This window comes from Momordica charantia, assembly GCF_013281855.1.
Source record: "Momordica charantia cultivar OHB3-1 chromosome 2 unlocalized genomic scaffold, Mcharantia_2.0 BLBB01000002.1, whole genome shotgun sequence".
Taxonomy (NCBI): Eukaryota; Viridiplantae; Streptophyta; class Magnoliopsida; order Cucurbitales; family Cucurbitaceae; genus Momordica; species Momordica charantia.
Window position 1 is genome coordinate 4,544,323 of NW_028275160.1, and position 17,086 is coordinate 4,561,408.

The 17,086-nt window shown below is 34.6% G+C and overlaps 2 protein-coding genes across 7 annotated transcripts; one reads left to right on the plus strand and one right to left on the minus strand.

The window, feature by feature from the left end:
• Positions 1 to 148: 148 nt before the first annotated feature.
• On the plus strand, positions 149 to 9,434 carry LOC111018023 (serine/threonine-protein kinase EDR1). 6 transcript variants are annotated; one of them, XM_022293945.2, is made up of 18 exons: positions 150 to 429; positions 901 to 939; positions 1,184 to 1,621; positions 1,859 to 2,062; positions 2,820 to 3,008; positions 3,149 to 3,408; positions 3,522 to 3,641; positions 3,820 to 3,909; positions 4,522 to 4,617; positions 5,173 to 5,265; positions 5,719 to 5,839; positions 6,940 to 7,165; positions 7,352 to 7,475; positions 7,572 to 7,591; positions 7,785 to 7,941; positions 8,554 to 8,842; positions 8,966 to 9,038; positions 9,174 to 9,434. In XM_022293945.2, exons 3-18 carry the CDS (start codon positions 1,373 to 1,375, stop codon positions 9,254 to 9,256), a joined length of 2,394 nt encoding a protein of 797 aa, XP_022149637.1. In that variant the 5' UTR covers positions 150 to 429; positions 901 to 939; positions 1,184 to 1,372; the 3' UTR covers positions 9,257 to 9,434. The 6 variants fall into 6 exon arrangements, with proteins under 6 accessions (XP_022149639.1, XP_022149641.1, XP_022149640.1 ...); XM_022293947.2 differs by lacking the exon at positions 901 to 939 and having other exon boundaries at positions 149 to 429; positions 5,179 to 5,265; XM_022293949.2 differs by lacking the exon at positions 901 to 939 and having other exon boundaries at positions 149 to 429; positions 3,868 to 3,909.
• Positions 9,435 to 11,755: 2,321 nt separating this feature from the next.
• LOC111018075 (protein LIGHT-DEPENDENT SHORT HYPOCOTYLS 10) lies at positions 11,756 to 15,753 on the minus strand. The gene is made up of 2 exons (XM_022294022.2): positions 14,685 to 15,753; positions 11,756 to 11,982 (listed from the first exon to the last, which is right to left on the minus strand). Exon 1 carries the CDS (start codon positions 15,258 to 15,260, stop codon positions 14,724 to 14,726), a length of 537 nt encoding a protein of 178 aa, XP_022149714.1. The 5' UTR covers positions 15,261 to 15,753; the 3' UTR covers positions 11,756 to 11,982; positions 14,685 to 14,723.
• Positions 15,754 to 17,086: the final 1,333 nt, after the last annotated feature.

Consider the following 17,086-nt stretch of genomic DNA (forward strand, 5'->3'; position numbering starts at 1 on the left):
TCACGCGGACGAAGGTGTGGATGTTGGTGAGCCACCCGGTACGCCAGCTGGCTGTCGGAGAGAGGCGTCCCGGAGCCAGATCCCCCAACCCCCTCCCCTTCCTGCACGTGATTCACCACCCCCATTCTCTTTCTCTCTCTAAAACATAAACACAGTCACAGAGGCAGGAGATAGAGAGAGAGAGAGAGAGAGAGAGAGTCCATCGCTTTCTTCGTCGATCAAATTATATCCCAAAAATCAAATCCTTCTCCCTCTCCCCTTCCTTTCTCACTATCTTCCTTTCTTTCTTCTCACTCTATCTATTCGTTTTCCCCCTTCTTTTCCTTCTCTTCTGTAGGAATCTCTGGGTTGGATGCGCGGATTTTGAGATTTTAATCTCTACTTCTACCACCTACCGGATCAAGATTCAAATGCTTCGATCCGCTTCTGGTAACGCCCCCCTTCTATTTCTTCGATTGCCAAATGTTGAATTTGCTCGCTCTTTGCTTGTTTCTACACTTTTCTTTACCCTCCTGAATGTGGAATGTGGAATGTTGAATATGGAATGTTTTTTTTTATTGCAATGTTGAATTTGGAGTTGTACGTGGACCTTACTCAGTTTCGGTACTGTGTCATTAATTTTTCGAAGCACTGAATTTAAATTGTTGTAATCTCTTTCGTATGTGATTTCCTCAGTACTCGGTCAATTCTGGATTGAGACAATGTGTTTGCAGTTTGGGTTTTAATTTCTTGATGTCGTATATAGAAATGATTTAACGTTTCTTTTTGTTTGATCGTTATTTGAATTTCAGTTTTCTTTAAAGAGAGCCGTCGGTTTTAGTGTGGCTCTCATTTATTTCCGATGAATGGAGCAGTTCCTGTTTCAAGTTTTTGAAATTAATTTGTACATTGTATCTGTAGGTTAGGCCGCTTAATATTCAGTGGTTCATCGTTCTTGAGGTGTGTAATAATTGTAATGCTTTTTAGGCTATTGCCAAATGGGTATTTCTAGATTATCGGGTCATTTCTGTCTGTATTGAGAGGAGAATGTTTTGGTTTGGGAGAGAGGATTCAGAATTTTGATTTTGGTTTAATTTTGTAATCTTTGTGGGTCTTGGTTTGTTAACTGTGGTCTATGATTTTTGCGCTGTTTTCTTCTGCAATCCTGAATTCGTTAATGGTCTATTTCTTTTTCCCCTTATAGAACTTATGCCCAAACATTTGGAAGCTTCAGTTTCTCGGGTATTATGCTTTCCAGCTTGAAGATATTTGGGGGAACCTTAGGGTTTTATCAGTCTTTTTGTTGACTGAAGGTTACTGCAAGTTCGATTAGACTTTATATGGGGTAGGAAGTACTCGGGGAAATGGTTTTGCATTCAAAATATTTAAAGGGATGGAAGATCAGCGAGATGATGTTGCACCATCAGAGCAAGGGCCTTCCAATGCATCCTGGTGGTCTTCTGATTTCGTGGATAGATTTGGATCTGTTTCTTTGGGTCCTCGGGAAGATATTGTAAGTGAAAAGGAAGAAATCACCAGTTCTGACCAAGATGTGTTGTCGCCTCAAAGAGCATCTGAAATTCTCTGGCGTACTGGAATGCTATGTGAACCAATTCCAGATGGTTTCTATTCTGTTATTCCGGTACGATGTTTTTCCCATTTAAAAGTTTTTTCAGTCCAGATGGTTTCTATGTGAGCTTTGTTTCTGATGGATCTGGCATCGTGTTTTTCTTACATACGGTCATTAAATGCTGTACATTTTTTTTAATCTCATACTTATATTGATGTTTACTGTAGTGATTGGCAGTTGTTGTAATTTTCATCGTATAACTTGGTTCTATAAATTAGAGCCTAAATGGATTTTATAATATATGTACAGGATAAAAGGCTAAAAGAGCGGTTCCATAGTATTCCTTTGCTGGATGAGCTTCGTGCTTTGGAAGCAGAAGGTTACAGAAACGATGTTATTCTTGTGGAGACGGAGAAAGATAAAAAGCTTTCTATGCTGAAGCAACTAATCTTGACACTGGTTAAAGGATTGAGTTCAAATCCAGCTGCAATTATCAAGAAGATTGCTGGACTGGTAAGGAGCATTTTAAGTAGTCATAGTTCTTGTTGATACCTCTTATATACATTTTGTAACTGTTTCTCCATTGATTTCACTGGATTTCTCTTCAAATGTTTGGAATGGTTTTTCAGCTGTTAAAAACACCTACAATGAGGTTATCTGAAGGTGCCGACTGAGGGAAAAATCTGAGTTTAGACCCCTAACTAATTTTCCTACCAAGTTCTGAACCTCAAATTTCTTTTACCTCGAAATAGTTAATAATATTTATTCTCTGTGGTTCAGAATGTGACAACTTGTGGGTTAAATGTTGATGGTTCAGTCCTCCAAATTTTGGAAAAAAAAAAATGAAAATTATTAACAGTTCATGTGCCTCCAACCTGAAATTGATTTTGTAACATCAAGGATAATTTATTCTATTCTTTGGTGTGTAGTATTTTACCCATTTAGAAACCATTTGTTACTTGATCCCCTGCGGATTAACTGGTGTAGATTTTTAGAACTGTTAGCTGGCCTCCTGTAACTGTATAGTATAGCTGTAGTAGTTCACCTTTTCTGTTAGGTTTCCTAGTTTTTTCCCACAACTGTCTAAAATGACGGTTAATATAGAATGTATACAGGGTGCAGTACCCTTTCTCTAGCAGTTTTTTTTGGGAAAGGAAACTGTTTTTAAGTTCTATGTCGTTAACCTTTTCTTTGGGCATTCCTTATGTCTATAGAAGGAGCCCTTTTTTTCTTTACTACCGGCAGGTGATTTTTTAATTCATCTTCACAGGTTTCCGATTTTTATAAACGACCAATTTTAGAAAGTCCTGCAAAAGCCGGTGTAGAAGAAACCTCCCACTTGTTCGAGGATAGAGGGATCCAGTTGCTTGGACAGATAAAATTTGGTTCATGCCGCCCTAGAGCTATCTTATTTAAGGTTCTGGCGGACACTGTTGGGCTTGAAAGTCGTCTCATGGTGGTAAGCTGTAAATTTGGTTTTCCCCTTGTCTATTTGTGAATTATCATTTAATTATATTTTCATAGGGCGACAACAGAATAGAGTAATCTGATGGTCAAATGCATGCTGACAACCCTCATACATTTTTTATTCTTTTTCAGGGCTTGCCAAATGATGGGGCTCTTGGGTGCGTGGACTCATACAAGCATATGTCTGTGACAGTTGTGTTGAATTCTGTGGAACTAGTAATTGATCTTATGCGATTTCCTGGCCAGTTGTTACCTCGGTCAACTAAGGCAATTTTTATGACACATATTTCTGCTGCTGGGGAAAGTGATTCTGCAGAAAATGACTCCTGTGATTCACCACTTGAACCTAATAGCCCTCTTTATGGGTTCTCAGAGAGAGTTGATCCTGACAGGTGGGAGGTTGCTTAAGCCTCTGTTTCTACAACATTTCCAATCTGATACAGAATTTTAAACCTAAAACTTATCATGTAGTTCTTTGGTGTTAAACTTGATCTTTTTGCCTCAGTACCGAAAAAGATGACAGCCTTCAATTCCACAGAAAATTTGAAGCCGCTTCAAATGCATATGGTCCTTCATTGTGCAACATGATGTTGCGATCAAGTGCAACTCTTGACAGGAAAATGAGGTAATAAATTGTTCCAGTCAGCGTCACAAGCGACAAGAGTTAGAAAACCATTTATTTATTGATTACTTCAAATGAGTTGTTTCATTTTTTTTTTCATTGTCATTTTTTTTTTCTGATGCAAACATGCCAGAAATGCACTGAGGTTTCTGTTACTGTATCTTATTTTCAAATCTCTCAGTTTATCACATAGTGAACCTAACATTGCAAATGCATTTTGGCGACGTAGCCGGAGAAAGGACATTGCTGAACAGCGGACTGCTAGTTCAAGGTCTTTCTTGAATTCTTGTTCTTGGATAATATGGCCATCTTTTATTTATGGTGTTAAAAATTTATAGTCTCCCCATTTAAATTAATTATTTTAGTCACTTTTTTTTGGCAACCCTAGGAAGTGCTACCTTCAACAGTGGTCGATAATTTATAATTTATATTTTATGCATGTTGTTCACGATGGCCCTTTCTGGATAACTTAACACAATGTTTATTGTTAGTTAAACTGACATGATGACCATAAGCTCGTAATGTCAGGATCTGTGGAAGAGTTGAGAGATATGGCCTAAGTCAAATAAGATACCATAATTTGAGTATAATTTAGGTCGGTTTATACTCAAATACTTAGGGGGGGAGCCCTTGTGATGGAGATCTTGATTAATAACAAAGAATTTATTAGTATGGTTTTTTTCCTATTTCCTGCTGATGAAGATAATCTAGATAATTAAAATTCACATTATGCTCAATTATACATATTAAAAATTATTACCGGAACAGTGGATCTCTGAAATATTCGGTTTTATGATTATATTCTTTTGTGCTCTCTCATGAAAATGAGCATGTATACTTAAGGAAATATAGTTTAAATAATTATAATAGTTTTGTTCTGCAGTCCAGAGCACCCTTCATTTCGGGCACGTGGCCGGTCCATGCTTAGTGGGGATAGGAAAGCCTTCAGAGATTTTCCTGATGATGTCTCTACTTCAAGGTTTATTTTAATCTTTATTATTAACGGGTTATCTGAATTTTATACTATCATGTCACTGTCAGTTATGGTCCCATAGTATGTAGCTCATTCTGGTTTGCTAGAAAGATGTATTTTCATCTCCTTGCTGATAATGTTGCTTGGTTCTATCAATATTACAATAGTGTCGTTTGGTTCTCTGATAATTTAAAAGAAAAGGGAAATCTGGCATGATAGAGATGAGAAAAGACCAAAATTATAATTTTCTAGCATCCCGTAATTTGGTATTTGATCATTAAAGTCAAAATAGTTATAGTTTTGGTTTCTCGTGAAGCTCAATATCCATAACTTTGTTGAGACTGTTTCCAAATTGGACATGGATTTGAACTTTATAAATGGAATTTTGAAGACAATAGTTATTTAGAGTTCGGAGGGACAAATGCTGGCTTAGTGGTAGCTCAGACTACATAATTTGTTTATATATAGTCTATTTCTGTTTATGTGTAGAGACCCCCTATTATTCCTGTTATCACGTTATCTATTCATGATAAATGTTATTTTCCCCCATTTTTGATTTAGCTACAGATCAGATGGTCCTTCAACTTCTGATGCACGTCGAATAAGAAGACGAAGCATGAGCATTACTACAGAGATTGGTGATGATATCGTGAGGTTAGTCTTTGCTTTTGTTTTTTCAATGACTTTCTTTGTTTCCATTTAAATGGTTGGCAAACTTTTTCCAAGGAGTTTGAACTCCTGCCTTCGCATGTTCATTGATGTTGGACAATACTCTGTTTTCGATTGCATTCTTATTAGCCAGCATTAGTCCATATCCAAACCACACTGCCATAATATTCATCAAAAACTAGATTGTTGAACTGTGAATTTTTAGACATGCACTTCTTATTAGTCTATCAAGTATCAACTTTACTGACTGGGATTAAACTGCATAACTGGATATTGGCATGCCATGCTCGATTTAATATTGGAGTGCCTTATCTATTTGTTTAGATTTACGGATGTACTTGGTGAAGTAATTGTGCTTATACTGTTTTATCATTAAATGGTATAATCAACCAGAATTCTTTAATTGTTTGTTTCGCTTGCCTGCTTTGACAATCTCAGGGCTGTGCGAGCAATGAATGAAACATTGAAGCAAAATCGTCTTTTGAGAGAACAAGGAGATGACAGGTCGTTCTCCCACTCTTCAAATGAAAGAAATAGTAGTTCAGATGTTCAGAGAAATGTAGGTTTCATTTGTCCTGGTAATGGAGGATTGACTTAATATTCTTCAACATATTGCTTTTTTGCATCACGTTGAGATTTCATCTTTGATGGGCATCTGTTCTTATTTTAAAAGGGGAAAAAAGTAAAAAATTGAAATTATTCTTCCCCTTTTCTTCAAGTTAGAAAGTGACTATCAGGTGCACAATGAATGCAGTAAACTAACCATTGCGTCTGCCATGGTGGGGAAACCCTTTATGGGACATGGTTCAAACCTGTTCCGATCATCTATTTCAAAATTAGGATATGAAAAATCTCGAGTTGTTTAGCGATTAAAAGCCGTGAGGCTTTTTAGCACTCATGAGGCTCATTTTGATTAAAAGAATCATTGAAAGGTCTAATAATAATTCTTAATTTGGAACCCAATGATCACACAAATATAGGGAAACTATAGGTATAGATGGCATATGCTAATGTAATTTATTTAGATTGTTTTACAATGAGCCTCCCATCTGTTTCACCTACATATGTTGTAACTTATAAGGAGGGGTGTGGAGGTGGTTATAGGCTTGCATAAAAATCATGTTATGGTGGGTTATGGAAGTGGGGTTGAGTTGAGTGGGTGGAAGAGAGGAACTGTCAAGTAGAGAGGCATTTTGGGTAAGGGATACAACTACAGTATTTGGTCTTGTAGGAAAGTGGGGGGAGCTCTTGAAATCTCCTGGGTGGGTTTGATGAGATTTTTTCCTGACCTTCTCATTTCATCATTAAAACAACATTTGCTGGATTCCAGTTGGTATGAACTTAACATACTATTGTTATATATATATGGGTAAATATCATACTACTGGTATCATAAAAGAAAAATACTTGAAAACTGATAAATAAAGGTTGAATGATTGGAGAATAAGATGAGACTGAATCATGTGAGAGAGGATAAGATTTATGCATCAGGGAGAAACTTCGAAGGGGTGGTTTAATTTGATTCTTGTCGTGAAATTTTTGTCCCGTCATTTTGTGTGATCATGATGAAGCACGAGAGTTTTGAAACTGTTTCTGAAACCACTTAAATGGTCAAAGGAATTTGCTAGTGAAAAGGCTTTTACTTTAATTTCTTTTCAGGATCAAGTGGGTTCGCAAAGAGCAATATCATTACCGTCATCGCCACATGTGTATAGGGGTCAAACCTCTGATAGAAGTGAACATTCAGCATATGTTAATAATGAATTAGCCTCAAAATGCACTAAAGTTCTCGAATCTTTCACCTTGAACGACAAACCACTATTACCTTACCCAGAGTGGAACATTGATTACTCAGAACTTACAGTTGGAATCCGTATTGGAATTGGTGAGCATTACATTTTCAAGCATGTCATTGTCTGAAATTTCAATTTTGTGGTGATGCCGCTTATTATTGCCTGACCTGAATCTAATGCTACAATTAGATTCTCTGGAAGTTTCTGGCTCAGAGGATTAGTTTTTAATTTTCTAATCAAATGTTTCATTGAGAGAGCTTTGCTATGTCAATATACAGGATTCTTTGGAGAAGTTTTTCGTGGCATTTGGAATGGAACAGATGTGGCAATCAAGGTTTTCCTGGAGCAAGATCTAACTCCTGAAAATATTGAAGACTTCTGTAATGAGATATCAATTCTTAGGTATTTTTCTTTGACGCACTAATTTTTTGTTTATCCCCATTGACTTTCATTATCTTACTCCATTCTTTTTGTATTTGTGCATGGGTTTCTTGCTAGTCGTCTTCGACATCCTAATGGTACTTCCTTATCCTTCAAGTAGTAAATTATCACTACTGCATTTCTCTTCGTGTAAGATTGGACGTACTGATTTACATGGCATACCTTATATGCTGCAATTTATCGGTCCTTGATTTATTTCTTTTCATTCTTGTTTTTATGGTTTTAAAAATCTAAGTCTGACTTGACTAATAACGATTATATTTGCTGCAGTTATATTATTTCTGGGTGCATGCACAAAGCCGCCACGCTTATCAATGATCACTGAATACATGGAAATGGGTTCCTTGTACTCGTTGATCCATTTGAGTGGTCAGAAAAAAAAGCTTAGCTGGCGGAGGAGACTGAAGATGTTGCGTGATATATGCAGGTGTGTTATGCTCAGTCGCTACGCTCTTACCGACCATAGTGAATGAAGTATCTGTTTTCCTGGCTTCATGCACTATTTTATATTTTATTTAGTAAAATTTAGGTTTAAACTGCCATGGGAGCGTAGATTTTTGCAATTGACATGAAGTATAGGCATGTTTGCTGACTTGCCTCGTAATTTTAAAGCTCAGGAGTTGGGAGAGATAATGAAACTATAGATCCACCAGGTAACCTGAGTAAAGTGTACAAGCAACGGTATATTAGGGACTAAGAGTCTAAGATTGTTGATTCACAGAGAATTAGGTTTAATGATTAGGAGATGATTTTCTAATTTATTGTTTGTTTGTCCATTATCTTCACGAGGGGTTTATCCAAAAAAGGAAAAAAAAAACAAAGTTTGGAATTTTTTATTGCAATTCGCTTCTGACTTGTTCTAGATTATGGCATGGTAGTTGAAGGGCAAGGTAGAAAGACAAGATTTTGATGAAGCGTTCAATCGATTCTTAGATGAGTTTGGATGATGCACTTAATGGTTTACTTGCAAGTACCTAATAGATGCCCCCTGAAAAATATCATGCATTTTACTAACCGGAGATTTTGGCTGGATGTCAAGGGGCTTGATGTGCATACACCGAATGAAAATAGCTCATCGGGACCTAAAAAGTGCAAATTGCCTAGTGAACAAGCATTGGACCGTCAAGATATGTGATTTTGGACTTTCAAGAATATTGACATCGGCACCAGCAAGAGGGTCTCCATCTGCAGGAACTCCAGAATGGATGGCCCCTGAGCTCTTCCGAAACGAACCCTTCACTGAAAAGTGTGATATTTTCAGCCTGGGAGTGATTATGTGGGAGCTCTGCACGCTAAGTAGACCCTGGGAGGGTGTTCCACCGGAGCGGGTATGCCATTGTATTGCCTACATGTGATACATTTTCATACCCGTTAACTTATATTATACATCTTGTGGTAATTCCTTTTTATTCGAATGAGTGATTTATTAACTGTACCCTCTTGCCATCCAGGTAGTTTATGCCGTTGGCACCGAAGGATCCCGCCTAGAGATTCCCGAAGGGCCACTTGGCAGGCTTATATCAGGTTGATCAGGGGGAAACATTTTTTTTTTACATTATTGTCAATTGGCATATTTATGAAATCCTGAAATACTTGGAAATCTTGTTTGTCAGGCTCTCTTACTGAACTAACAATAATTCACTGTCTTTTGGTTCACAGATTGTTGGGCAGAGCCAAACGAACGACCGAGCTGCGAAGAGATTCTCTCACGCTTGCTCGATTGCGAGTACTCACTTTCTTGATATAGTTTGTTTTTGTTTGTGTACAGAAAACATGGTAGAGGTGCTACTTTGATGTTCTCGGCTCCAATTGTGAACTCTTGTCGATTTTTCCAACCATTGTTATATGATAAAAACTGTTGGTTTTGATCTTGCAATGGTTTCTGTGATATGAAAAGCAAAACCAACCATCTCAATCTCAGTTCTGGGTCCAATCTTTAATACCTTCTTTCTCCAGTTTCCACTATTACGTCCATTTCAATTTCTTTATGTTTAATCTCTCAGTAGGCGAGACCGTTGGAACTTGTATTCAAACCCATATGATACGATTTTTCTATACATTCTACTTTTTTTAACATATATTTTCACTTTCAGAATTCATTGTCAAACATGATTTCTAATTTTTTTAGTTCAAAATTCAGCTTTTAGATTTGAAATCCTGTTGCATTTGTAGATGTAAGTAGGCAAAATAAGTATAATCTTGTTTCTGTTTGAATAAAAATCCATCAAATATGTGTGAAAAGAGTCCCCATCACCTTCAACGAAATGTAGAAATTCGATTAATGAATTTTTAATTTTAAATAACGTGTAATTCGTAGCTTTTTCTGTCCACTCGTTCCTTTTTTCCTTCCTAGTCCTTGCAATTAACCAGAATTTATCGGAAATAAAATCAACATTTTGTTGTTAATAATAGTCGGTTTACTCAATCTAGATAAGTCATTGGTTAGTTCTATAATTACTTTTTTCATTGACTTCTTGGTATATGGTAATATTGTATTGTTACGGTCGTAAGTATCACTACAACAAATTCGAGTTTTCTCGACGCTTAAATTTGTCGCCATACTTTCAGAATTTGTCGGCAAAATGGTTTTCCGGTCAAAAATGTTTTGTTGCAAAGATCATCTCTGGCGATAGGTTTTTTCTTTTTTTCTTTATTTGATATCAATTTGAGAGTACTCCATACAAGTTTGGAATGTTTGAATCAATTTGAACATGATTCGGCTAAGATAGATATCATTGACCAAAAAGTTGAAAATTCTAATACTCATCATCTCACGTGTAGATCCAAACCCCTAAACCCGTTATTCTTTATGGTTGCATGTCTCTACACTTTCAAAGTAACAAACATTGTGAATTCTCCTGCATCTGGTCCCAGTAAAAATTCAAATGACCTAGGACTTATTTCAAGACTAAGAAGTTAATTCTAAAAAGTCACATTTCTCTATGTAAACTATTCAGGTGGTTATATATATGGACATTGAACATGCACAAATTGATCTCGACATGTAAATAACAATAATACTGTAGTTTGAATTTGAATTTATACTGGATTTCTAATTGTGATGAGGTAAAATTCAGTGCAATGAAATCCCATCTGTAAAAAGTGAGGAATTTGCTCTTAAAAAATCTGTCACTCGTGAAAAAGGTCGTGAGACCACATATATGTGTATGTCTTTGTGTCCAAGTTTAGAAAGAATAAAGGTTGATCTTTTTTTTTAGTTAATTTTTTAATGATTGATCTATCCCATTATATTGAATATGCTACTATGGTGGCTATAAATTGTCACTCAATTGCAACCGTTAGGACATGTTCATATGTATCCCAAATGGGTAATTGCTAAAAATTTCAATATTCCAAACCATTTTTATTTTGGCAGCATATTAACACAATGTTGTATATTTATTGAATTATACTCGATTAGTCTCACTAGTAATCACGTGTGAAAAATCTGAGAGAATATTATAATCAATATACTAACAAGGCTAATGGTTCTTAATATATGGAAGAAAGAGTAAAAAAGATCATTAAAAGTATTTTTCAAAATTTTCATAATTTTTTACTGATAATCAAAAAAGTGGTTTAAAAAACTGTAAAAAATACTTAAATACTTCTAGGGAAAACACTTTGCTTCTCGAAAAATGTTTACGGAGAAAGAACTTTTAAATAAAAGTTATTTTCTCAAAAGTCATCCAAAACTCACTCTAGGTAAAAAAAAAAAAAAAAAAGGTCTATAAACAATTCACTTTTGGTATGAAAATCGTAGCGTTAATTCGTTTAAATCAAGAAAATCTAATCGACAGGAATTAGATAGGCATATAAACGTGAGCTTTATATAACGGTAAGAAAGATGGTTTTATTAGACTTCTCCTTGTATGATATTTAATTTTCCATCCTTTTAATTTCTATTAGATAATACAACTCATATTTTTGAACCATCCTTTTTTTTGTAATTAAAATAAAAAGCAAAAGCATATTCAACTTTTTTATCAAAACCTAAAAACTAGTGTGTATAAAAAAGAGTCTATAAGAACCTGTAATAAATTAAAACAAAACCCATTATATATCTTCTAGTTGTTACAAATCAACTGATGAAAGATCATATAGCTAACTTAAATCTTTCATTAATTTCATGAAAACTTAGGAAATTTGGTCCAACAATTGGGATTTCATGAAACATATAATAAAATCTTATAACACCTTGGAAAAATGAGAGGGCAAAAAGGGAAAAGAAGAAGACCAAATTAAAACAAATGTAATAAGGGCATGCATGCATATGGTTGTATATAGCAGTTGTATACACAAACTTAATATAGTTTTTACCAATGTAATGATATGTATATAATAATTATATGTAGAGAATAAGGTGGAAGCAACGTCAAAGTTTCAGCCTTCAACACATAATAATTTAGGCATCGAAGAAAGTTTTCCTTCTGTTCAATTTCATTTTTTTGATGCATCGTCTTCGATCCTGCATTCAATAATTAAAATAATTAAACTTCAATCATAAGAACCCACCGAAAACAAAAAAAAAACAAGGTTGAATTAGAACCTTAAAGAGAGAAAATTTGGAAATTAATTGTCTAAACATGTGCGTCGATTAGAACTTCAACATTTGAAACTTGTTAAGAGTGTTAATCGGCTCTAACATAAGATTAATTTTTATGAAAATCGTGAGATATATACATTTGACAAAATGAAAGAATATAAAACACTAGATTTAATGAAGGAAAAAAAAAATAACAAACAAGGGAGAAAAATCTCCTATAACAAAAATCAGTATAACAACTTCCAAAGAATGATGACAACCCCATTAGAAACCCCATTAGATAAAATTTATCTACGGCATTACTTTATTTTATTTTGTTTCTCTTTCTTTCTTCCTTCATCTCTGGTCAATTTTGTAATCGCGGTAAATAAGAAAGATACCAACTTACCTAAACACTTTAAATTTTATTCTATATTTATATGTCATATAGCAAAGTTGTCCTAAATGGTATTCAATAATTTTTTTAAATTTTGAATATCTTACTCCAAACCGATCAAATCAAATCCTAAAAATTGTTGGGTCACCCATATTTAATGAGATTCTCTCTCTTTTTAATACCAAACACTCTACTTAGTTGGAGTACTCTTTGTCCACTCCCTTAAAAGAATACCCAAAAATGGGATTGGAAATTGGAGAGAGAGACCAACACAAAATGAAGAGAGAGAGAAGCCAGAAATTCACTAGAAAAAATTCCTAGAGACAAATGGCATCCTTGGTAATTGAAGTTGAAGAGGAGGAGAGATAGCCAAGACCAAGAATGTCTTGTGAAAAGTTTCCCAATGAAAATATGCATCAAAAACCTCAAGCTTACAACCAAATATGCAACAAAAAGGGAAATTGCACGTGCACAAACTCTATAAATAAATCTAAAGCTAGCTACAAAACAGTGTGTTTGGGGAAGAACAAAATAAAATTTCACTCCATCCAAGACTGTATTTTTAATTTCTTTCGAAATATATACCCTACAAAAAAAGGAAAAAAAAGAAAAAAAAAAAGAAAATTGGACTTCCCCATGAAGCCGACAAGAACATGTGAGACTTTAGGGCAACGTAGTACCAAAACCCTTGTCTTAAAACACAAAAATGAGGTAAATGGGAAGCAAAAAAGTACCAAAACTTCACTGTTTTCTTACAAACTAATGACTTTTCAGACATGTAGAATCTAATCAATATACATGTGTCTGCTGAAATGGGAGAATATAAAAACTTACTGCCCCACATAATCCATCTTCAGAATCTACAAAGGAAAGCTGAAAATGGAGGTTCAGAGCATCAAAAATATGCCCTTTACCATAGATTTTCTCTGCAACTCACCACCAAAACCACAAAAAAGACAGTCGGTGGTGGTCACAGCTTGTGAAAGTTCTCATTTTTTTCTTCTTTCAACAAATTCAAAAGCAAATAGTTTTTTAATGCCCAAATGGGTCTCTCTCCCCTACACTACACTCGAGAGATTCTATTGAGAATGATGAGTGTTCTATTTGATTGGTGTAATAAAATAATCAAATTTGAGGTGGAGGCCAAAAAGACGAAAAAAAAAAAACATGTGAAGATTACAAAACCCCCCTTCAAAATTTTGGGTAATTAATCCTAAAGAATTTGCCATTAGCAAAACCTTAAACACACTTGATTTTAATGATAATTGAAGTAATCAAATTTTCGCAGTTAATGATCAAAAGTTCTCATTCGGGTTTTTAAAATTTTTCCAACCCCACTCATATTCTTTATATATTTATGTATATATAAAAGAAGAAACTTTTGTATAAATAATATTTGATATGATAAAAAGTGAATCACCTGACATGACCATTAATCAGTGCACTATCTACATAGAAAGAATCTTCAAGCAACTCCATAAAATGATAAATTAAAAACTGGAATATATATATATATATATATATATAGTCTAAATAATTCACAATAAACACAGTACTTTTTTTTTTTTTTTTTTTGTATTTTGGGTATGTTTTTTGATTATATTATATATGATCTCTCTATATTTTTTTGGTTGCATTTTTTTAATGAATGTTTTTGTATCCATATATTGATGCTCAATCTAAAAATGACAATCTCCATTACTCACCATTTTATTGGATGCGTTCGAAGAGAAAGATAATTCATTAGGCTAAGTTAATAATATGAAATTATTAAAAAAAACAAAACAATTAGTATGAAATCCATTGGTATTATGGCATGTGCATAAAACAAATTAGAAAACAATCTCTATAGTTATCTCACTTTCTTGTGTGTTTATGTTTTGATCTTTTGGTTTATTGTATTTTTTCTGTTTGTTTGTTAGATTAGAAGAAAAGTTAGGATTAATTCCTGGCATTTGAGCTGTCAGTTCATTTGTAATATATATGGTAAAATTTGATTAAAATTGGGTTATTGCTAATTTGGTTGTTATAAGTTTTCATTACGTCTCTATTAATCCCATCTATCAATTACAATTTCTAAAAATGTGTTCTATTTAGCTTTTTTTTGGATTGGCAAATTAAAACAATAGCGATATATTTGGATTCTATAATTAAGAAACTTTGAAGGATAGGGAAGAATTTAATCAATTAATTAATTAACTAATCCAAATGAAACATATATAAGTAACGGAAAAATGAAATGAATTACCATTTTTGTGATCATCAAACAGAAACAGCTTTTTAACGATTAAGGAGTTGAAAACTGCATCGGTGAACTACTACTCGATTCTTCAATGGTTCCCTTATTTTGACTCGGCTTCTTCTTCTTCTTTTTATAAGGGATTCCCCTCGCCTTGGCTTGGCACTCCCTCACCTCCCTCAAATAAACCCTAATTGCACCGCTGGCAAAAGGGTTCGTCTCTGGCGATCCCCCGTTCTCTTCGTAGGCAGCTCTCAATCTGCCTATGAGTGCATCAAGACTGCCCCAAGCTTGCTTGAGAGGGCAGGTGCAAGGGGCGGGCGGCTCGGGCTGTCCGTAAAACATACAGCCTTGAACATGGACTTTGGTCTTCCCAAACTGATCTAGGTACCTAAGGAAGTCCAAGACATGGTTGAAGTTGCACTGAGAGAGTGGAACAGGAGGTCTCTGATTCTTCAAGTACTGCCCAAAAGTGTTCCAATCCCGCCGTTTCTGCGACTCGTATCGACTCGGGGTCGTCGGTTGCTGCGACGAGCTTGACGATCCTTCTGCATAGTCCTTGCCTCTTTCACCAGAACCAGACATATTATGATATCCCTGGTTCACACTCTCAGGAATAATACTAGATCAGTTGATTATGAAAGAGAAGAAAAAACAATAATAATTATAAGAACAAGTATGGAGGAAGAGACAGAGAGAGAGGTGAAAGGAATAGGAGAAGAGAGGAAATTCACATCGTGGGCTACTGAGAAGACGTGTTATGGGCCATAACACTTTGCTTTCTCTTCATCTTTTTTTTTTTTTTTTTCTCTTTTTTCCTTTCCTATTGATTTTATTTTTTTATATATAAAGAATTTCTTATAATAGTGCTTAGAATTAAGTATACGTTTTATCTAGAAATTAACAATAATCTAAAGAGGGCTTTGTCACTACAAACCCCTTGCCATTTTGTCTTTAATTTAATTAGGCTAATTAGTATAATAAATTATGATGATACCGCTGTGCCCACTTTCAAAGTGGGTTAATTAATCAGATCACTTGGTAAAATTATCATTGTAAAATTGTGTGGTTATCCATGTGTTTATATTTGGGTCATTAATTAATATGTGGAAAAAGTAGATCCATATTTTGGATTCAATAATAGATATTATCATTAATTAAAGATCCTATGTTTTCCATTTGAGCTGTCCTTGTCAACCTGGATATGGGAACTAAATTGTAGAAACCCTAGCTTAGCTACCCACACAGATTTCCTTCCTTCAAATGTTATATTGTATCATACTTCCATTATCTTTATTTTACAACAACAAGTGATCCCACCTACTTTGAAATTAACTTTTCTGTGTTTTCTTGGCAAACCAAATGTAATAGGGTTAGACGTTTGTTCCGTGAGATTAGTCGAAATGTCCACAATCTGACTCCGACACTCACGGATATTAAAAAAAAAAAAGAACAAGTACGTAACATTTTCAATTATATACATCTCACACTGTAGATATAGTAATAGATACCTTTTTTTAAAGAGAGGAATATCATTCCTTCAAAAAGTGTGTTAGAAACATAGCTCGGAGGCTAGGGTTAGAAACACTCCAATTTTAAGAAATAGTGGAAATGTCATAATTACAAAAGGAAGACGATTTGGTGGAATAATAGGAAGCAGCCGTTCTTATATCATCCCACAGAATGACTGGTCTATGCTTGTCTGAAAAAGAGACGATTGTTTCTCTAGAGCACAGAAGTTTAAGACACCTAAATCTTTTATACGCTATGATTCAATCATCTCCATCTAATTTATGTAACCGATGTAAAAGTGGAGATTTTCGACATTTGGACATGGTGAAATTATATTGGAAAAGAAATATAAAATGAGAAAAAGAAAAAGGAGGGGGTGATTTTTGGATTGAATTCTTTAAAGGGCATAATTTGAAAGGAGAGAGTGCACGTAGTACGTCAAAAGTGATGGAGAATCGAGATGATGGCCAACCAATCTCACCCTTAGGAGATCATACCCTCTTCTCTATTTTAATTTAGTTCAACTATCTATATCCTTCAATCTCAGCCGTCTGATCAAAATCCCCACATCAATTCTTCACCCTCTGATTAAACCATTTCATCCCCTATATATCACTCCCTTAGCTACCTTCTTCATATTTCATAACCAAAATATCCAACTTCTTCCATTTCTATACCCTAACTATCAAAGTAATTAATATATGCATCACTACTAAATATACATCTAAAAAATTGACCATCGTATTTCTATATAATTAACACAAGACCTCATAATAGGTGATACCATTAAATTTTAATTGGGTTAATTCAAAATTAGTCCGTGGAGTAGATAGTTATTTATATGCTATTGAATAGATATGTAATAAGATCTGTATCATGTATGCTATATAATTTTTTCC